At 25.3% G+C, this 23650-nt stretch overlaps 2 protein-coding genes across 3 annotated transcripts; both read right to left on the reverse strand.

Moving 5' to 3' along the window:
- Positions 1–486: 486 nt before the first annotated feature.
- Positions 487–7500, reverse strand: LOC126899064 (uncharacterized). The gene is made up of 2 exons (XM_050673595.1): positions 6600–7500; positions 487–1410 (listed from the first exon to the last, which is right to left on the reverse strand). The coding sequence occupies exons 1-2, from the start codon at positions 6805–6807 to the stop codon at positions 806–808; spliced, it is 813 nt and encodes a 270-aa protein (XP_050529552.1). The 5' UTR covers positions 6808–7500; the 3' UTR covers positions 487–805.
- Positions 7501–13804: 6304 nt separating this feature from the next.
- Positions 13805–20345, reverse strand: LOC126899061 (tryptophan--tRNA ligase, cytoplasmic). Of its 2 annotated transcripts, XM_050673589.1 has the most exons (8): positions 20095–20345; positions 17416–17644; positions 17136–17318; positions 16850–17060; positions 15991–16164; positions 14630–14770; positions 13999–14162; positions 13805–13937 (listed from the first exon to the last, which is right to left on the reverse strand). In XM_050673589.1, exons 1-8 carry the CDS (start codon positions 20195–20197, stop codon positions 13820–13822), a joined length of 1323 nt encoding a protein of 440 aa, XP_050529546.1. In that variant the 5' UTR covers positions 20198–20345; the 3' UTR covers positions 13805–13819. The 2 variants fall into 2 exon arrangements, with proteins under 2 accessions (XP_050529546.1, XP_050529547.1); XM_050673590.1 differs by having other exon boundaries at positions 13934–14162; positions 20095–20342.
- Positions 20346–23650: the final 3305 nt, after the last annotated feature.

Genomic DNA, 23650 nt, shown 5'->3' on the forward strand with positions numbered 1-23650 from the left:
GAGAACCGTAGAAGCACTTTTCCTTATTTACTGAACACCCTGTATATGTGAATAATAATAGGTAAATTGTAAAATTCTAGACAATTTTTTTGACCTGTTGTAATCAACCTTTTTTTTTACTTCCATTCGGGGTGAAATTAAGTAAATATTTAGTTCATTTTAAGTAGTTGTTCTCATTGTTTGTAACAATTGACCAGTTTTATTACCTACTGAACATTCTGTATTATTAAGTACAAATACGAATTTAAATAAAAAGAAAAAAAATATTTACAAAAAAAAATCAGGAACACTCCTAGAGGACATATTTATTACTACAAGGAATTATAGTAATATAAATTATCTATTGAACTAATCATTGTCATATTATCAATTTTTTTCTATTAAGGTAAAAGCTATTTTTTGATTAATAAACAATTTTACTTCAATTAAATTATAAAAATAAAAGTAGGACGATAAAATTCCAAAAATTTATAATTGAATAATATAATAGATAATTTAATTGTGATATTATTTAAATAAGACACATATAAAAATTCTGTTTAAAAAATATAGTCTACAATTAAAGTAAAAACCAAACTTTTACAATAATTTTGTTATTGTTTCAATATTTTCATACATCTCAATAATTTTAAGATATTTGCGAAATATTCAAGACTGATATATGTTTAAAAACACTTATATGTATTTTGACAATTTTTTATAGGAACACCTTATATTTTTTAAGTGTCTAAGGTAAACAAATATAGTGTAAAATTACTAGGTCATTTTAGACAGTACATAATAGTGTGCGGTATCTACAGTTAATCTAACCTATCCATCTGTTGTAGTAACTAGAAGTAGTTGGTTGTTCTATATTGAATCTGTTGTTATTACTATTGTAATTAGGTCCGATTGAGTTTCCATAGTAGAAATCCAATTGCTCGTTAGAACCGCTTCCAACGCTCCTATTCCAAGAATACGGTAATGCTCCGTTGGATCCCGTAGAAGGTATACCACCGCCTCCAGTAATTTCGGCTGAGTCTCTGATTATCTCCCCAGAACCTTTGATTGGAGAAAAAGCGTTTGCTGTCGGAAAAGACGGTACAGCGGCATGGACGTGAACGTGGATATTTTTGTCTTGTTTGTATTGACTCAATTGTTGATCACTGCGATCAAAAGGGTCAACGTCCGCAGACCAGTGATGGAACGAAGCAGGCGGACTTAAATGATGGTACTTAGATTTGGATACTGCGCTAATAATAGCAAACATTAGCAGTATCAGCCCAATAGTTACACCTTTCACACTGAGAACTGTTAATACGGTTAATAGAGTTGTGATAACTCCTAATTTGTATACTATTGGTAACATCATAGCAAACTGCATTCGACGACGGGCCACACCAAGGCCAAATGTTCTAGTATCGGAATTGTCTGCGGAAAAGAAAAAGACAACTTATAAACATTTTTTTTTTATGTAAAAGATAATGCATAATTATATTTAAAAAATAATTTTCTAAATCGTCGTATTGTATACATTACAACTATAAAAGAATATATATTGCAAACGATAGAAAAGCTGAGAGCAACAATAATGCAAGTAAAATTTTTTTTTAGCTTTAATTAGGTAGTTCCTAATAAATAAAATACATTTTTTGTAATTAAATGCTATATGGCTAAAGATTTAAAGAAAATATTAACATATGACATTAAAAAGAACTTTGTAAAGTCGGGGGCCCAGCAAATGGAGATCAGGTGTAGTAGTTCCTGGTATAGATGAATATCTGACAGTGATTAACATTACTATCGAAAAATACTCCAATGTGATAGTGCATAAAAAAAGATATAAAAAAAGAAAAACAATCGGTAAATATTTAAAAATAATATTACAAATTTTTTATTTTAAGGGTTTATTACTTATCGATAATAAGTTGTCACAATAGAATATACTTTTCAATATTGTAATATATATAAAAAGATTTAATTTGATATATATTTAAAAAATGTAGATGTTACGGAATATTTTCAAAAATCGATATGAAAAAAATGTTTGGAATATATTGGTGGTGTTGTTCAAATCATTTTTGTACCTCGGTTTACAATTAGATTTTTATAAAAAGTATATTAAAAGATAGCTGTATTACTTTAGTAAAACTAATAAAAATACTGTTTATGTTCGAGTTAAAAAAAAACTAATTACGAGTGTAAAACGTAGAAAAAATATCAAGTTTAAAATATTAATAAGCCAATTATGAGATATCTTTCTAAATTTCTAAAATGAGAGGATATTTCAATATTTGAAGACGATAAGTTCAACTATATAAAATTGTCTGTTAATAAAATTGTCATTTGAATTCTTTTTCGTGTACAGAGTAATCCATTTATCATAACCCACTTAATTACTTACAAAATAAAAATATTTTTTGGATTTATTATAGTTACGTATATTCCTGGATTTATCAATTATTAAGTACTTTTCGGTCCATAACTTATATCTTATGGAGGTATCAGATTTTTAAATGGAAACATGCGTATTTAAATAGATTATTTAATAGGAAATGATCTATAGGAATAAATTCAGAAAATTATTGGTTAATAACAACTTTTGTTTGGACCAGTACTACGGTATTTATTAGCATTTAATAATATAGACTGCTGGCGAAACAAGGAAGGTGCAATCTTTAACAATAGTTATTTCTCGGTCATACTTCTTGTTCCGCCTAGATCTAATAATATGAATAACTTCCAAATAGTAATTCAAAATTTTCTATCGATCCGTTATTTTTTAATAGGATTATTTTGGATTTTATAAGCTAGTTAAATATATTTAACTAGCTTATAACTAGTTACTAACTAGCAACATCCATATATGCATGTTATTGTTTAAAAATAAAGCTAAAACCTCTATGAGATATGAGAGATGAACCGGAAAAATAATTAGTAATTGATAAATTAAAAAGTATATGTTACTAAAAAAAACTAAACAAATATTTCCGAAATTACTTTTATTTTATAAGTAATTGAGTTAGTGTACAATAAACGAATCACCTTGAATATGTCAGCAAAATCAGTCCATTGAGAGCTTTGTATTTTCTGGATAGATAGAGACAAACATTAGGTTAATACAATAATTTCACAACTTCGCTAAAAACTTTTATTATTGCTTTTTATAATGAATATTTCAATAAATTAATACATCTGAACGTTATAAAAAGAAAACTTAATCTGGTTATATTTTTAGTTATTTAAAAATACTTCAATAAATTCAAATATAATTAAATTTATATTATTAATACATAACTCTAGTTTTATTTTTATGTTGTTATTAATTTACTATATAAATTAAACTAAAAAATAACCACATGTAATTATTTTTCTAAGTGAATGCACATAAATAAATACTTTTTCACACCGTTTATACTTTGCATTGGTTGAAATTCTCACCTACTATATAATAAACACGAATTCTAAACCAAAAAAAATTAGATCATTTAGCATGGCTTTGATTTTAGATATTTAATTAATAAACAGTTATAAAATATAAATTGAGATTAATCTGAATGTATGAAAATGGCAATGCAAAATATAAAATTACTATTTATCATAGTCTAACAATAAACATACGGATTATATAGTAGATTTCGCATAATTATTAAGTAAATCCTATCCTAAAAACTAAAATGAAACAGATATAATTCATAAAGTATATTTTAAAGTATACAACATATTATTATAAATTATACCAGTCATATTTTCAATAAAATTATTAGATTACTGAAATAAACGGGTGTAATATAATTATTAGACCCTTTTTAGAACATATTATGTTATTTTATTATTAACATTCAACATTTACTTTTGTTTACTAACTAGTTAAACATATATTTATTATATTTTGTAATTATTATAACATTATTATCTTTAATTAGTAGGTTATAATGATTAATAATAACGTTAACTGCTAATATTTTTTTAATATATTATATTGTATTTAAATCATAAATTATCTTCTGATTAAAATTATATTGATTATTTAGCGACGTGTGTAACTATTAATGAATAATCAATCTAACAACATTATTTAAATAATTAAATGAAAAGTTAATAATAACAGTAAACTAGAAAATTTCGAAATGAGACTGATTTTTTTTTAGATAGTATATGTAGTTAAAATAAGGCACTAACTCAGATGTCCCAGATTCCCATTTGCACATAATATTATGTGCTACTGTACTAAGTTCTAGTACATCGTGCACGTATTAATCATAAACATTACAATGCTTTATAATAATTATTTTTTCATTTTATTAGCTCATCAAGTGACCAGTAAACAACTAGTAAGAATGAAATTTTACGTCGTCCTTTTTTAGAATCCGGATCTATTCTACGCGGTTTCCTAACTTTCAAAATTTTAAATTAACGGAGTTGTTTGCAAAAACTTGGTAAAACATAAATTAAACACACAATTGGTTTATTTTTTTATCATTTTACGTTCTGTTTTGAAGAATAATTCCGAGACACAACTTAACTATTTTATAATTCTCATAACTTATTAACTAATATTATTAAGATGTACTAACTTTTAATTCGGTATAATTTAAATTTAGACAATAGATATCATGAATAATCTTCAAAATTGCATAAATTTTAAATACTAGTTTTTTGGCTAAAATACAAAAATTTGCAAAAATTAACCATTCAATACAAACATTTCTTTAAAGGATGCTCCGGTAGCTCCATAATTTTTTTCCTGTTGAATACTGTTAATTTTTTCACAATTGTGTCAGATCTAAGACAATTAGACTCCATAGCAAAAAATGTATGACACAATTTCATAAAATAATAAAAAAATTTTTTTTAACAGTTGCACTATGTTTTACGAGATTTCAAGTAAAACTGATATATTTTTCTTATTTAATAGTGAATATTTTATTCCGCGGAGATAAATGACAAGTAAACTTTAAATTGTGATTATTGAAAGCTATATGAGTCATGATATATTATAAAAAATAGATGAAAAAGATTTAATTATTAGATTAAAAATTAAAGCAACATTTCAACATGTTTTTTGAAATCATACAGATATTAATTTCTGGTATTTATTGTTTAATTATATATTTTTATATTTTACTGTCCATGATATGTGTATATATTTTTGAATATTATTATGCTAAATTTTGAAATTATTAAAAATACTAAATTCCAATGAGATTCGTCATTCTTAGTCTATCGTAAATAACGCATAGAAATAACGGATACAATCAACGGATCGCTTTAAAAAACGGTTAAATAATATTAGATAAGGTAATGAATTAATAGCCACAATAGAACTCGAACTAATCATATTAAAATATATTTATGCCAATTACATATAATTTTCATATAACATTGTAAGTTATATCAGTTATAACGCGTTAGAGCTGACCGGTTCTGGAAGATTTAGGACGATTTAAGAATAAGTATAATAGCATATAAATTGTGCATAATTGATTAAAGGTGAAAATAAAATGAATTAAGATAGCAACTACTTATAGAACTGAAAATAATAATCTTTCTATTAACAAATAAAAGTTTTTGAATATGAATTAAAATTTTGTTTTGAAAAATATTTTTGGGATATTTATGCAGTATGTATAACATGCCCTAGTTTTGAAAATTATGTACTGTGAATAAGAAAATAAAATAAGTATTCGATAGAGACGCCCACTCTTGGTCACGATTGTCAAAGAAAAATATAAATATATTTTAACATAGCTACATCATATGAATTTCTTTATGAAATCAATAATTTTAAACACTAAAAATAGACTACAATAGTTTATCTTTCATCTTGACACTATCATAATTAGAGAGCTTTTTTAACTGTTGATGGATGACAAAAATAATACATTGCAGGATAAGTAATTGGTATTTTAATATTGTGTCAATATCCTACATTGTTCTATATTTGGTTAAGTGGGAGACTGTGAGATTTTGTGTGCAGTGCGGAGTTCTAATAGAAATAGTAAAGAATATTATAAAAGTAATAACATTTTAATAATCATCGTTGGATACAACAATAGAAGCTCAATGGAGGCTTCTATGTGAAAAGAGAACACCATTGTTTTTGTGATGTATATTAAAAATATCATAGTTTAAACGGAAACGATGAGTGGTTAATTATTGATGGAATTAAATTTCAAGAATTCTCAAAGTATATTAAACAAAATATGAATGAAATACAATAAATTACCTATACTTAAATAAATATCATTATTTACGGTAGACTTTCTAAAAAGCAATGTATCGATTGTATTATTTTTTTGGATTTATAAAAATGTACTATAAAAGTTTATTAATTTTAACACAAACAGAAAATTTACAACTTTTTACATTTAAACATTTTTTTTTACATTAAATATTTATATTTTATATATTTTTCAGATATACGTATTGAAATAATTTATTATTGATCAATTAATTAGCTTATTAATACATTCTGTCCAAATAGTATCTTAAAAATAAAGATAAACTTTGTTTGAAAAACTTCTCAGAATAAGAAATAATAATTTTTACAAACTTAACTGTTAATAAAAATAAAGTATATCAATGTTAGTTAATGATTTAGTAGTAAAACTCAGTACCTGGAGATAAACTAGGGATGTTATTGCTATCATCATAAACATCTAAGTCAGCTATTCCGTTATCTCTGATAAATCGTCGGATATCATGTAATAACTGCCGTGAACTGCTATATGACTTTGCTTGTAGATTAGCTTCGCAGTGCGATGCTGTTAAAGCTAACAGCACAACCAAAAGGGTGGAAATTTGTATCAACCACCGATAGCTCATCGTACTATTTTTCGAGTTTCGTCCTTTTCAACTAATGGGCGAAGATTTTCCGAAAAATCCGTAACAGTTTATATTAAGAGACCGACAAACAAAACTCATAACGCGCATAAAAAACACAATTTATCATTTTTTAGTTAAAAATGTCTTTGTCACTTATATGACCGTAGAAGACTTGTGTGCCGACGTTTTCCGTAATGACTGTCACGAAAGTTTTTGGCATCGGTCATATTAAGAGTAACAGCACCACTACATGATTTCTGTTTGAGTAATTGTGATTCAACGTCAATGTGGGCACACGCCTGTTATAGAATACTAATAACAACAACAACAACAACAACAATAAATTATATTTCAGTATGTGATTGTATGAATGACGATTTTAGACGTTTAATGTAATATCCATGAAGACCGACAAACAGTAGATGCCACAATTGTCTTCAAAGTCTGATGACCCAAAAATCCAATGTCCGTGCGCGGCTATTGAAACAACGTTTTTTATTGATAAAAAAAGCGCTCGGACGATAATAAAAGCATTAATAATAATAATAATAAAAGAGTATCTTGAGTGTAATAACTATGTACGTGCGTTCGCGTGTGGCGGTCACTGAGGCAGTGTGAAGCGCACGTCTATACCAGCCGGTCAGAATGTGTGCCGGCCTTCATGCCGCGTGTATCTTCTAGAGATGTGTAGGTAGAACATGAGCTACCTGGAGCTACTTAAAATAAAACAGCTGCTAGTAGTAGTGGTAATTTTCTAAACGGTAAAGAGTATAAAACTACAGACGTAACTTCACGAATAGTTTTAAAATTAATTTATTTTAATTCAACATACTTTGTAAAATCCCACTTAAATATTCTATACACTATTAAAACAAATGTCCAAATGTTCACATACATGTAATAGAAGTATTTAATGCATACATGTATTGGACAATTTTTATAAATAGTGATAAAAATCTTATATTTTTGAAAGAATTTTCGATGCTTTCTCAAAATTACACTACACGTGCGTAGGGTTTTATCGTTTTAAACGTGTCTAAAACACCAAAAATTTCAACATTTACATTGGTCTCGCGAGACATTATAAAAATTTTAAACTGATTTCTATTGTTTTAAACAGATTTTTTTTAACGGGTTTTTTAACAACCCTGTTTCTGTGTAGAATAATTAACGTGTATATAAAAAATATCATAGTGGCGTATGGGCATTTTTCGGCCATTTCATACAACGAAATTTAACTCTACATAAATAACAAAAAATACTGTCATTAAGTATATGAAATTTGTTTGATTAGGTGTCGCTATATAAACTTTAAGGGCTAATGATAGTGTTTTTGGCTTAATATAGTGGTGACGGGAAGGAGGACCGACTACCTAAGCGATATTTGATGTAACTCAAATGTTTAATTTGAATATTATTTGTAATATTTTGAAACAACTTGATTAAAAAATTAAATCGGTATTACCATGACATAAGGATAATACTGGCCATATTAAAACTATTGAAATGTATAGGTATTTAAATTCAGTGTGATACAATTACATAAATAAATTAATCGTTTTATAGTTTTTATTTAAATATTTTGAAATCCCTTGAAAATAAAGCATTTATATATTGTTCAAAAATTTCCTAAAAAGTTAAGAGGAAAATGTTATAGAAATTTTTATCTAAAATTTAAGTTAAAATTCGTTCATAGTGACCGTGAACAGAAATATGAAAACTTGGTTTTGGTAAGAAAAAATCATTATATGACTACTAGTCATCATGTTTTAATTAAAACATAATGATACCTTAAATGCAATTAGTGTCTTATCCAATGTTTATCTTAAAAAAAATGTGGAGTAACCGGTATTATGATTAATCCTATTATTAGAATTCTCTCAGTTTTTTCTACCCTTTAAACATATATATTTATCTTTAACGTTTATTTTAGGATAATTAGCTCTATATATTTTTTCAAATATTTGGGAGAGGCTGAGTTATTTCAAGCCTCCCACCAGTTTATGTCTATATCTTCAGTGCTTCTTCTTCAACTAGAGTGTATTAAGACAATCTTTCAAAGGGGAGAGAGCTCAATATTTATAGTAACGTAGATATACTAATGTTTTTTTCATAGATATTTTATAAAATATAGGATGTTGAAAATCCATGAGGACACTATGGGAACAACTAGAATAAAATGTTTGAGGGAGTTAATTGTAATTTCATTCATTCTAATAAATATTTTTATAAAACAAGAAACATAATTTTCTAAATGTTTTAAGGACTAAGCCTTCTTAGTTTTACATCTTGATAACATCACCGTGGTTTCTCCCTTTAATACAATAATTATCTTTTCTATCATCGATGTTCTTGATCGAAAATAAAAGAACTAAATTTTTAAATATTACCCTTACTATCAATATATTGTGGTAAACAATATAATGTTATTAGAAAGAGAATATAAGTCCGGTTGGGACTTAATATCTCAATTAACTGTGGAAACATAGTGCTGACTTCCGACTGAGTTTTACACCACATGCATATTATACTGCTTTCGCCTTTCTCAAAAGTAATAATAGTCTGTATACAAATATAATTAATGGCTTTGTATTTCATCGGCAATAAATGTCGATTATTAGAACAATAAATATTAATTGTACAATATTTTAATTATAACTCTATAGTGTTATTTAATAATTTGTAAAATAGTCGAAAGTAAATAGCTTTTTAATCGATCAAAAACAAAGTAATTCGGCAAAAAATCAGGTTCATTATGTACATTAGTGATGACAATATGTGATACTATGTATATGATATTGATTATCATTAACAGATACAAGATAACAAGCAAAATATTACATTACAAAAAAAATATTTCCTAATCGACTTTTGCTTTTTTTAAAAGTACCCCAATGAAGCAAATTTTAATATTCACTGTGTATTCATCATGAATATTAAACAAATAGAATAAATGTCTGTGACATAATTTGTATGAGGGCCACTTATTCGTTATAAATCTAAGTCCGGGTTTGGAAAATATTCAAGAAGCAACGACAAACAAAATGAACTTCTACTATATTCTTATTCCTCGCTTACCAATGGATACTGTGTTAATTTTATATAGAAAAAAATACAGAAATACTTTGAAGTGGGAAATACTTGAATATTGTCACACAAATGAATTTTTTAGGTGATGTATATCCCAAATCCGTACTTAAATTAAGAGTGAAAATTAACGTGTTTAACCGGCTCTTAAATCGATTTTAAGATGTTGTAGATCTTACTGTTTGTACCAAAATAATATTTAAATTTCTTATATTTTTTCATAGTCACCTAAATAATTGAAATGTTCATCATTGTATTGTCCGGCTCTCATTGAGTCAAGGTTATAGTTTACAATCTGACGTATTACTAAGCTGACGTATAATAGTTCTTTTATTAATTACCGATTAAGTAAATACTACTTTCTTTCGATTTCAATCATAGAAAATTTTAAAAATTAAAATGAAAGACTAGTTTGGTGGATAACAGTATATCCGGTTTGGTCAGTTCAGTGTTACAGTATATTGTCGTCTCGCCGTGTCATCAATTTAAATAAGAACATTTACATTATATCGCACGTAGTACACGAATTCCGAATTTAATAACTGTAATTACTTTTATGTCAAATTAGATACGAATCATCCGGATACATTTTAATGTAACTCGATAATTCATATACAATGTGTATGCAATTTGTGTAATTGTACTCATTGCATGTATCTAAATCACATTATATAAAAAATAATTGAAAAAAAAATAAAGAGTAACGTTCAAAACATAATTGAAGTAGATTTTAATAATTGATTAACTGGTTAACAGTACAAACAGGGCCGTATTTAGGGGAGGGCTGCAGCCCAAGGGCCCCCACAAATTTGGTATACATTGGTATCACAAATATGATAATAATTGTTATTTAATAAGTAAAAAAATATATTTCCTTGTTTATGTATAAGGGGCCCCCACATACCTAGTCCGCCCCTGAGTACAAACTAAAAAAAATCAAAATTCTGTATTTATTTCATGAATGAATGAATGTGAAATAAATATAAAACATTGTTTTAAAATGTATATTTTAATTAATAATTAATATTTTTAGTTACGATGCGAAGCTGAGAAGGTATTGGTTTTACTATGATGTTTTTTTTTGTTTCTGTTACCAATTTTTTTCAGCTCTCACTGCATCGATTTCTTTCAACGAAACGTCAAAAGATCAAATATCGTATCTAGTCGAAGACATTACCCTCAAAAATTGAAAAAAATTTCCTCGTTCCCTGTAAATGGCAGAAACCTCCAAAAAAATTACAAATTTAAAAATCGCTAATTTTCGGAAAGTTTTAATATTTTAATTAAAGTTACAAAATGTTAATCTGAATACAACAAAACTAGATTATATATTTTTCACCATTACAAACTGATTAATTTACAGTATAAAAAGGTTCTTCATTTTAAATCTTTTTAATATGAGAAAATTAACTATGCAATTATTTTCAACCTTTCGAAATGATAAAAGTTGTTTTATTATTTAGTTATTAAACTTTATAATTCCGAGAAACGAAACACGATGTAAAAAATTATTTTTTGATCTAACCAGTTTCTCACAATACAATAGTTCTAAATAGAAATTTTTATAATTGTAGAAAAGTTTCATAACTAAATTTTCTAATTTAAAATCTCTTATCCGACATAAATTCCAATCCGACTAAATATTTTGTTAATATAAGTATAAAAGTCATGACAGGTACAAGGGGTACTATAAAATCCATTTCTCTCAAAAATTATTAATTCACCACGGTTCTATAAGAAAAGTGGGGGAAATATCAATTTAGCCCTTCCAAATTTTCATAAATTTACGCCAATGATAGATACAGGTTATCTCCAACAAAAATAAACTATTTCGTCGAAGCAAAAAAAAAAAAAAAACTACATTATGTTATCTTCTATAAAATATTATCAAGTATCTAGAACGGTTGCATTAGGAAAATCATTGAATATAGTGTACTCCATGGTAAAATATTATGTTATAGAGCAGTTGACTTATCAAACAGGAAATTATGATACGGTTTTTTAAAGTCTAATAAATCTTAAATCTTACAAAAATAAATATACTTTTTAATTATTAACTTTATGACCGTTAATTTGCAGGTTATTATTTTAATTAGTTTTATATTATTAATTAATGATATAAATTACTATATTATAACTTAAATTTTATTTATTTGAATACGTAATTATTATTTTTATATTATTGCGTTTACATTTAATAAATATTAGATTTTTTTATTATATCAAGGAGCAATTTACACCATCTATTCTAATAGTTTACACTATTTCTATGTATAGAAATTAACATTGCTGTGCTAGTGCCGGATCAACATATAAGTGGTCGGGGTGCATAGTATTGAGGTTTCTCCCAAAAAAAAACTTTGCTTGTTTCGCTCATTATTATTTTTATCAAATAATTTTCTTAAAATACATTAAAACATATTTTTCATATCCAATGGTCGTTTTATGAAACCAAAGTTTAACATACAAAGCGATATACGTAAAAAATATCATACTTTACACAATACAACTTTTGCTTTGTGCTAAAACTAAAATGAGGCTAATTTTGAAAGACAAAATTAAATCCTAAATACGTAACTTTTTAAACAGTAATAAATATAGTTTCATATGCTATGAAAGTGTGTTTTTTAGTTTTTTTAAACTACATTTTTTTTTAAACAAATAGCTACGGTATGTATGTTTTGGGTTAAAATATTATAGTATGTAATATGACTATAATCATAGGAATCAATCCAAAATCACATCCAAGGAAGGCAGCAGGCGCCCAAATTACCAACTCCCGGCACGTGGAGGTAGTGTCGAAAAATGATGATACGGACTCGTATGAGGCTCCGTAAGCGGAATGAATTCACTTTATATCTCTTAATGAGAATAAAGCGTGTTAATATATAAATTTTAATAGTAATTAGTATATATATAATATATACATATATAGAAAAGCGACTTAGGTATGAAAATTTATCATATACAGTTAATAATAATCTTCGCATAATATCGCGGCACTTTCGCTGGCGTCGGCGACGCGGTGTCCGACATGATCTTCGGACGTCGAAAAGTTAGCAGCGTTGATGGCGACGGTAATCGGGTGCTGATGGATTCGAACGTGCGGCACGTCCGGAGCCGGTGGCGTACATCATCGATGTTGTCACTTTAACAACGAGAAGAATGCTCGTATCATTTACCGATCGTCGTCGGCCGTGCGGCACTTGCTGAACTTTGCACCGTGGCGTATGGCACGCAGTATTGGTCAGTCAAACAAAAATACTCATAGTATGGCGACGGCTAATAAAGGTGGCAAGAGTCACAATAAAATTTGTTTATATATATATATAATATTGATGACACGCACGCGTGTACGGGTACGAAAACCAAAAATAAAATTACACAGGAATAGTGTTGCTGGGGAGTGGTGAGCGGGGTGGGGTGAATGCGTTACGAAAGTCTAGTCTCAAGGTCATAGACGACGGGATACGTGGAGAGTTACAAACATACAGGTGTAATTAATATAAACGTGTTAAAAATGTGAGACCTATAAACCTAAAAATCTTGAAGACCCGGTACAATATACACTACTACCAACACCATGTCCACGTAGGAGTCTACCAGTCGTAAGTTACGCATCGAAGTTAAAAAATCATTGGAAGTAATAACTTAAATGGTTTAGTCTTTAAATTTGTTTGCAATCGAAATCTTTGAAACCGAAAAATATTTTTACTAAAATCGACAATGTAAAAGATATGGTAATACATAGGCTTCAAGGGAGGAAGCTGGGCAATAGTTTCTCTAGAAAAACTAATAAGCGTTCAACGAGTCAGTTAAAAAGAAAAATAGATTATAGATTAAATGATTACTTTTTAATAACTTTAATTAAGGCTATTATTAGTTCTAAGTTTATAATTAAAATTAAACTACTTATACTTAAAAATTATAAATCCTTATGGAAGTTTTTGTAAAAAATTGTAATATTTTTTCTAAAGAGTATGATTTGGTCCAATTTGATTATAAACTTATATTTTAGCAACATGTTATATTCCAGAAATATCCTTTGAACACAATTTATTTTTAAATAAATAATACTCATTTTAATTTTAAGTAAATATTTACAATTTTAATTTATAGCATTCTAGAGCTCTAGGCGTCATGAATTCTTTCACTTCTTCATCTGTTATTTTGCTTCTATTATCTTGATGTTCAAGTACAATTTTAGTAACTTCATCAATTAGTATTTTTTTCAGTTCTCCAGTTAACATTTCTCCAGAAGAATAGGCCTGTAGGATTTAATTATTTTTTATTTAAAACAATATAAATAAATTAAAAAAAAATTTTAAATAATTTTTTTTTTATTTTGTTTTCAAAGCATAATTATAACACTGACTATGTAAAATGAGATGATTTAACATATGTTACAAGGGTCAATGAATAGAGAGCGAGCAAGACTGAACGACTTTAAGGATTATCTATTTAGATTTAGATTTTTTTTTTGTACTTTGATATAGTCAGATATTAAATAGTTAATATTCAGATATTAAAAATAAAATTAACTTACTTACACATTTTATTATTAATTCACTAATAATTAAGTAGTTTATTAAATGTATTAAATTATGCAATAATTCATTAGTAAAATGAAAATATTTATTTACAATTGGCTAATAATTTGATACAGGCTAGGTAAATAAATTTTGTTGTAATAGGTACAAGTTTAATAAAGTTAAAAAAATATATTTAAAATTACTTTTTCAATTCTTTTTAATTCTTCGTCGTTTTCTAAGAAATGCTTCAAATATTGGTATGATATATCTATACTGCAATCGCCTCCTTTTTCTCTATGCTCTTCAATAGTTACTTGACCTCCAGAAAATGCATATTTATTTACCTGAAAAAATAAATAAAATAAAAATACTGTATTTCTTAAACAGTGTCAAATATTCTTTAAAGTAAAACTTCTTACAGAGGGTCCAAAAAAAAAATATATATATTGTGCATCACAAACTTTTCTATTGTTTTATTAGACATATGTTCAAAATTTTATTGTTCGATGAATGTATAAGTTCAATAAACGTATACATTCCACGATTGTTTCCAATTTATTGTAATAATATAAATAAATATTTTGAATCTTAAATTTGTACAACTTTATTTTTAATTCATTTAATATATTAATTAACTGCTTTTTTTATTTTAAATAATTCACCAAAATTATATAAATAATTTAATCACACAAATTAAAAAAAAATAAATTCATAACTGCATAAATTTTAAATTAAATTAGTTGATGCACTATAAACAACAATACTTTAATTTTCAAAAAAATGTGCTACATATATTATATACTATAATTAAAAAAATCTATTTAATTAAATTTTTTATTTCTAATTACATAAATTAAAGTGAATAAGTAAACATAATTAATATAAATATAAAAATAAATTAATATAATTAAATGATAATATAAAATAGAATGTATTACTTATATTATTCCTCATACATAAAATTAATTTAGATAATATTTATTATATATATATAAATAATTTATTCTTATTTATTTTTATCTATAATGAACTAAGTAAATTTTCAATAATAAATAATAATTAAATAAAATTTATTATAATATGATTTATATAAATAAATACCGAACATTTTTATTAATAAATAATAATAGTAAATATTAAATTATATTTTATATTATAATTTAGTAATGTATTTTCGAAAATTAAAGTAATGTTATTTAAAATGTATTAAATAATTTTATTGTACATAAAAAATCCAAAAAAGGCACAATAAATGTAATATTTGGACGTGCAACCAAAACCTTACATTAGTTATTTCAGTTATCATAAGCATTATGTCTCGTGACCACGGAATAAAATAATTAATAATAATGAATTAAATTTTTAGATGTATCTTTTTTATTCCAATAAAAACCTAATATTCTATCAGTTGAATGATTCTGAAAGAAATTTCACTTCATACGAGCATACTCAAAACACATACTGATGTTTTTTTAATGTACACAATTCTAATTTTAAATAATGTTAATAAGTTATTAATAATTAGCAATACTATATTTAACTAAACAAAGATTTTTTTACAAACTTTATTTTTTATTTGTTTTGTAGAATCAGTTAAGTAAATAGCAGAGTTTAGATCACTGGCAGACATTTTAGTATCAGCTCCTTGTAATGATGGCAAAAAAGATGAATGTATCAGAGCAGGCTTATGACTGCCAAGCTTAGGAGCAACATCTCTAGTCATCCGAAAATAAGGATCCTATAATAAAAATAATTATTTTTTTAAAAATTGTGATTGAGTGATTCAAATAATTTTAAAAATGAAAGTAAAATATGTTCAGCTAAATTTTCAATTATAATTTTTACATCAAATTTTGATCTTAAAATATTTTATTTTTTATTTAGTAAGTTATTAGAAAATGTAAGACAGCAATATCATTAAGGTTTACTTTATTTAGAAATAGTAATTTAAGATTTATGGCATTGATGATTACAAAAAAAAAAATCAAGATTTTATTTGATCTATTATTCTTATAGGTACAGTCATGTCATAATTACATTAGAATTCAAGTATATTTTAATAATTTATTAATTATTTGATATTACAAATACATGTCTACTTATGAAAATGTTAGAATTCATAATTGTTTGTACAAAGCACCAAAAAGTCGTTTTAATACATGTATTCTTTGAATTAGCCATTAAAAAAAAAAAAAAAGAGTAGTTAAGTAACATAAGATTTTATACAGTGACACAAGTTCGAGGTAAAGGGTTTTATGTTTACCTAGTTACATTTTATACATCTTATCGACACTATTTAATCCAAGTTTTATATAACTTAAATGTAATCAAGATAAGAAACTCTACTAATAGGTTTAACTAATAATAAAACAATATAATTTATAAACTTATCTTTGAGATTCTTGTTAAAAAATGATTTATACCTGATCTATAGCACAAGGCACTAAACAAGGAACATTATTATTCCCAAATATGAATGGGAATGTTGATGATAAACATGGTGCTGCTTGAACAGCAGGAAAAGCAATTTTTCCAATTACATCACTGTCACCAAATCCAAAAATTCCTTTGACTTGATTATAAGTAACACTTTTTTGAATCCTAATCACATTGGTGTAGAATGAAGGACACTCACTGAAAATTTCTTAAATTAATTAGACATTTTTTAAATACTTTTTAGTAGAAGGGGTTTTTTAAAGTAAATATTACCCCATGAACTGAAAGTCGGAAAATATAAAAGTATTTTTTTTATTAAATCCACATGCTATAATATCTTTAGCATTTTCTAATGCTAAACGTCTTGTTTCTTCTACTGACAAATCTTTCCAAAGAAACTTTTCATCATCAGTTAGCTGAATTACAAGAGGAACATCAAAAACATCTTGTAACCACCTAAGAAAAAATTTAATCAGCTTAAATAAAAATTAATAATAATTTTGTAAATACAAAGTTAAGAGTACCAAGTATAACTGAAAAAAACTTCACTCACTTGGTTAATATAAATGGAAGTAAGTGCCCAATATGTAATGAGCCAGAGGATGGTCCTCGACCTGTGTATAAGTAAAATGGCTTTCCTTGTTCGTACAAATTTAAAATATTATGAAGATCTCTGTGTGAAAAAAATATGCCTCTTCTTAGAAAGTGGTGCACAGGTTTTTTTGCAAGAGCTTCTAGACGAAGTATTAAATCATCATTAATTTTGCTACTACCAAACCTGTCTAAAAATAAAAATTTATATTATAGATAAATTTTTATTTATGTACTCCACTCATGCTAGTGGTTAAGTTTAAATTGATTTATTTTTCTATTAGGATATAACTCAGTAAAATAAAATTTAAATAGCATTTTTCATATGACATACAAAATATTGTGCACGCTTATGATGAATGTGCAGACAATTTTTTTTATATAACTACCCACTCAAATGTCTAATAAGAACCTTTAATTCAATAACATATACATTGAAATAAAAAAAATTGTAATAACAATAATATGGGTAAGTTATTATGTAATATTATTTAAAGAAATTTATAAAGGAAATATCTGATATACATAAGAACACTATTAATGTTTATATTTAGGAAAGTAATTTTTAGATAGATTCTTTTAATTACTTTGAATTCTGTGTAGTGCATAATTTATTTTTTAATTTAATAACTGAGTGCATTAATCTAATTAAAGGAGAGTTGGAGGCATAATTTGTGAAATGAAATTTAATATAAAAAGTGTTTGAAGATCTATTGTAACTCTGAGGAGCAAAAAATAATAAATAGAGAGAAAGTCAGGACAAAAAATAGAGCCATTTTCAGCTTTATATCATTCCATTTCCCTAACTTAATATGATACAGACAGTGGTAGCTCTCTTTCACATATTAAGGAGTCAAAGACGGTTCTTGCTAATGATGGACAGAGTGGGTATTATGGCCGGCTTGCATAATTTTACACCACCAATGAGAAAATATTAAGATAAATCTTATTAGTACCTCAGGGGTCGAACCTGGAACCCTATTCACCAGAACAAAAATTTCTACCCACTAGGCTGACCCCAACAATATAGACATTTAATAAATTAAAAATAAAATAATTCCATGTAATATGTAATGGCTCAATTTAAAAAGAAGAAAGGATCAAATTATATGGAGCATATGGTGTACGTTGTATATTGTAATTATAAGCCACAAACCTTAAAAACTAATTTTGAACGTTATCTAACATTACTTTTTCGCCTTGAAGATGAAGATTTCACAAGATAGTGTTATACTCTAAAATACCCCTTACACGTGAAAAATAAATAGCTTTAACAGTGTCTATATTAGAAAAATCTTCACAATTTTTAGTTAAAAAGACTAGTATTTGTAGTGATTAGTTTTTAATATATAATAGATGTGAGTTGAATGACAATTTAGAATCAAAAATTATTCCAGTCTTTTACTTTAACTTCTTTTTGTAGTGAAGAACCTTTTATATTATACTGGTAATTTATTAGCTAATTTGAGTGAGTAAATAATTACATTTGTACATTTATTGTATTTTATAAAAGATTATTAAATGAGCACCAAAAAAATCAAATTATTTTTGTTGTCTTGAAAACTATTAGGATCAGTGATATTTTCATTTATTTTTCTTAAAATCATCTTCAATTAAAAGGAATGTTATGTTTTAAACTATTAATGTAAATAAGAAAAAGAATAGGAATACGATGGGATCCTTGAGGACACCAGACAAAACTATAAAAGAATGTGAATAAAAATTATTGGATTGACAAACTGAGTATGATTAGCTAAAATTACATAATTAGCTAAAATGTATAAAATGTAATTTTATACATCTTGTCTACACTATTTAATCTCAAACAGAAAAGTAAGAAATTAATCATGATTAGTATTGAGTAGTTTTGATTGATATCTGGCTGTGATTAAAATCACGTCAAATACAAAGAAAGTTATTCATTCTCATAGAAATTAAGTTTTTAGATAGTTTTTCTCTTTTCATCTTAAAAAACATTCTGGTTGCATTAATTTGAAATAGGTTTAAAGAAGTCAAGTTTTTTTTACAACATAAAAATTTAAATATTTTAGCAAATGATTGAATTTTTTAAAAAAAATTATTTCATTAGCAAAGTAAAAATTTAGAGCAATGTTAGTAAAAATAAATTAAGTTTTAAAAAATGTATTTTAATATAAGAAAAAAGGGAAAATGTTCAAATTATGATGTTGTTAGCCTGAAAAAGATACTATTTTGATGTTTCATTTAGCAAAATTGAACCAATAGAAGTTAATGAATTTAGTAAGTCAACAAAGTAAGTCCAATACCTTCTTAGCTACATAAAAAATCTAAAAAATTGAACATAAAATATAATATTAATGAAATTACTAGTGTTATATTATAGAGTTTACGTGAATTATGCAATAATGTTAAAACACAAAATTTCTCAGTTTTGGCTTCGATGCAAAGCTGAGAAGTATTAATTTTTTTTAAACCTTTTATTAAAACACAATGTATTTTAATAAAATATGAAAAATTCATATAGTTAGTTGAAACAAAGGAGATATTTAAGTTGATTCTGCACACGTTGGGGATTAATTAGAATAAATAATCGTTTGCAATAAAAATACACACTCATATTCTTAACGAGGTCATATAATATAAAATTATTAAGTATTCTTACTAATAAGTTTGTCATAATCAATGCCCTTTTTGGATTTGCTGCATACGTTCCAAGGGTCTACAAAATCGTCTTCCTCAACAGAATTTTTTGTTTCTGATGTCATGATGACAAATTTACAATAACTAAAACCGGCTTATTATCAGACTTTAAAATACCAAGTTGAAATTCGGACACGGTTACACATAACGTCATCTAAAGATGAAAAAATCTTCGTTATATCACAGAATAAAAATATGGTTATATGTTAATATATATAATGATAAAATGGATAGATAAAAATTCAACTAAATCGGTATAGGTACATATAATAAACCATATCTTATACTGTTGAAGCCGACCAGCGACCAATCGCTTGGTAGTATAGATAAGAATATTATCTATTTCGTAGGAGTATCATGGAATTTGTGTTGTCAACAAATTATATTTGATAATAGCTAATTTGTTAGCAATGTTTACAATAGGACTTAAAAATTCAACCAATTTAGGTCAATAGGACAATAGGACCAATTCAATTTTAAATCCAGCTTTATCAGTTTGTATCGCATAAATAGAACACATAACAATATAATTTAGTAGTTATACAAGCTATGCCATTTATAATCTTCAAGATGTTTTCTAAACTTAAATATCATTTGAAATAATAACTATATTATTTGTAATTAAAAGTTTAAAAATTACACAGTGAACTTTAGAAGTACTTTGCGTAAGTTCTCATTAAACGTTTTAAATACTTGCTTATTTTAACAACTACCGTTTACTGAATTTTTGGCAAGTATTCCTAATATATTGCATAGTTCATCAAACATAAAATCAGTGAAGACAGAAAACACTAAATTATCTAATCGAATATGAGTAGCAACAGAATTAACTAATGGGGATTTTGTACTGATGAAGGTATAAAATAATTTTGTGGTCTAAAAAAATTTAGCATCAATATATAAAAAAAAACATAAATTACATGATAATGATTAAAGTAATAATTCAATTTATGTTAAATAATAAATATAACTGATGAGGAAAATTTTAATAATTACTTAACAAATGATAAATGTACTACTGACTGTTGATGTATGTGATAATTAATTAACTGCTTGCTATGGAAGAAATTCAAGAGTTAATGTCAAACATTTTTGGTCGTTTTTTATTTTTATTTAAAAGATTTATATTTGCAAATGTTTTATGATTATTTAGTTCACTTTATGTTAAATTTATTGTATTTTAATTTATAGAAAATATATAAATAAATAATTTCATATAAGTTGTTTGTTAATTTATTTAACTTTAATAAGTTATAATATAAAAATTGAACACCATTTATGTTATAATGATAATGAAAGATAAAGTTTTAAGTTAACTTTAAAGTTTTTTAGTATCTTTAATTGTTGCTTGATTTGAAATAGAGCAGCTATGTCATTATTAATCAATATATAGTGTATCTGGACTTATACTGAAGAAGGGTGGATGGGATAGGTGTTTTATTATATTTATATTACTAATTATACTTATTTAAATATATTATATATTTTTCAAAGAATATTTATTATTAATTAATTTAGGTTACAAATGTGAAAAGATTTGTTATCTCTTATTATTAACTTAGAAGAAAGGATAATAATTTATCATTTATTCTTGAAGAATATAAATTATTATAAAAAGAAGATGGGAAAAGAAAATATTCAGAAGTAAAACTAAAAACTCAATTTTTAAGTTATTCATTTATATCAATAATCCTGACAGCAATAATATCTCAGTTATTTTTTTAAAATGTCTCTGTTTCTGAGGTTCAACTTTCAAATAACCTCAAAATTTCTTGTACCATTTTCAAAATATTTTTAAAAAATATATAAAAAGTAATTGTTGAGACATATTGTAAAAACAAATATCTCTAAAAAAAAGTAATATTTCAAATGTTTTTTTTGTATAAATATTATATGAAACTTAATAAATTTAATATTTTTAATGAATCAAAATTATATCAAATTTTATAAAATTCTTATGAAATGGTTAAAAAAAATTTAGTGGCTCTTTCAAAAATAATATCAGTTGAAAACAACTATAAGCAATAACCTATGCTTGAGCAATAGTAACTTTATTATGATTTAACTGGGGTTATAATGTTGGGTTTAGTTTTGGAGGAACTTAATCCCCATTAAAACGAAAAATATTTCTACATATATTATTATTAAATATATACGTACATTACGTATATTTCAACAAAAAATGTGCACAAACTTGGGTTCTTTTAAAATGTATCAATCCAAATCCTAGTTATATGAAATATGTCCAATCTAATTATTCGTTTTAAGTATTGAAATAAAATGAATAAATAGTTTCTAATTTTTGATTAATCTTTAATAATGTTTTCATCTGAGTATTTGTGCTTTATGTTATATCTTATATTACTATGTATACATTTATTATGCACATTTGTGCAAAATTAATTATGTGAAATAAATTTTTTATATGGAGTAACTTTTATATATTTATTCAAATACTTATTTATCGCCTTATTAAAAAATAATAATTTAAATATTAATAGAATTAGTAGTCATTGAATCAAAACTAGGAACCAAAATAATTTTCAATTTTTGGTAATTTTTCTTATATCTAGTAAATTAGTTCATCAACATCGAATTTATTTTTAGTACATGTTAAAAAAAAAGGTAGCACAGTGGGGACGTAGCTTAGTTGGAACAAGTAGAGATAATATCTGACAGTGATAAAAATCACTATCATAAGAAACACTTCGATGAAAATCTGTTGATGAATGATTAAAAAAGCAAATCAACTCTTATTTTTTGTTTTACTTCGACTGCCATTTGCATATAGAAAATAGGTCGTCAGTTTTTTTTTTTTTTTTACTTCTATATATAAAATAAGTTTTATTTTAATATATATTTAAAAGAAGTAGATTTTTAAAATTTATGTTGAAAAAGTTCTGTTTTTTACACAAATTTTCAAGTTTTGAAAGAATTTTTTCTTTCAAAGTTAGATTCATTTAATTTTTATAAAAATTGGTGGATTCATTACTATAGCAACCCTTATATTATATTTTAAAATAAATAATGAATAAAATGAAATTATAACACAAAAATAGCGTTTTTTTAACTACGGCAGCCGTTTGAATGCAGAAGGTAAAGTGTCGGGACAAATTTTTTTTTTTTAATTTATAATATNAATTTTTTGTAAAAAAGCTACCATTTTGAAACCCTTCCTGTGGGCTGTTAAAGGGTCAAATGTTCACAAAAATATATAAAATGATAGGTAAATATTTAAGGTATCTATAAAAAAAAAAATTATTGATTNTTTTCAAAAATTAAGTTGAAAAAGTTAGTTTTTGTAAAAAAGTTGCTATTTTAAATGCCCCCCAGTGAGCAGGTTAAGTGTTAGATTTTCAAAAAAATGATATCAAATGAAAGGAAAATATCTAAGGTTTTAGTATAAAAAAAATTATGTTGATTTGTTGATTTTTGAAAAAGTTATGAAAGTTTTAAGAAAAAAAAAAAAAAAATGACAATATTTACTGATTTTTAAATTTATAATTTTTTTGGAGATT

Source organism: Daktulosphaira vitifoliae, unplaced genomic scaffold, assembly GCF_025091365.1.
Source record: "Daktulosphaira vitifoliae isolate Bord-2020 unplaced genomic scaffold, ASM2509136v1 Scaffold_2, whole genome shotgun sequence".
In the NCBI taxonomy this organism is placed as follows: domain Eukaryota; kingdom Metazoa; phylum Arthropoda; class Insecta; order Hemiptera; family Phylloxeridae; genus Daktulosphaira; species Daktulosphaira vitifoliae.

Excerpts from the sequence above, each read along its gene's own strand:
- LOC126899061 (XM_050673589.1), bottom strand. The coding sequence starts at position 20,197 with ATGACATCAGAAACAAAAAATTCTGTTGAGGAAGACGATTTTGTAGAC. Across the intron at positions 16,165-16,849 it reads TGCCTTGTGCTATAGATCAG|GATCCTTATTTTCGGATGAC; the intron begins GTATAAATCATT and ends TTTTTATTATAG. Across the intron at positions 14,771-15,990 it reads CAAAACAAATAAAAAATAAA|GTAAATAAATATGCATTTTC; the intron begins GTTTGTAAAAAA and ends TTATTTTTTCAG.
- LOC126899064 (XM_050673595.1), bottom strand. The coding sequence starts at position 6,807 with ATGAGCTATCGGTGGTTGATACAAATTTCCACCCTTTTGGTTGTGCTG. Across the intron at positions 1,411-6,599 it reads CATCCCTAGTTTATCTCCAG|ACAATTCCGATACTAGAACA; the intron begins GTACTGAGTTTT and ends TCTTTTCCGCAG.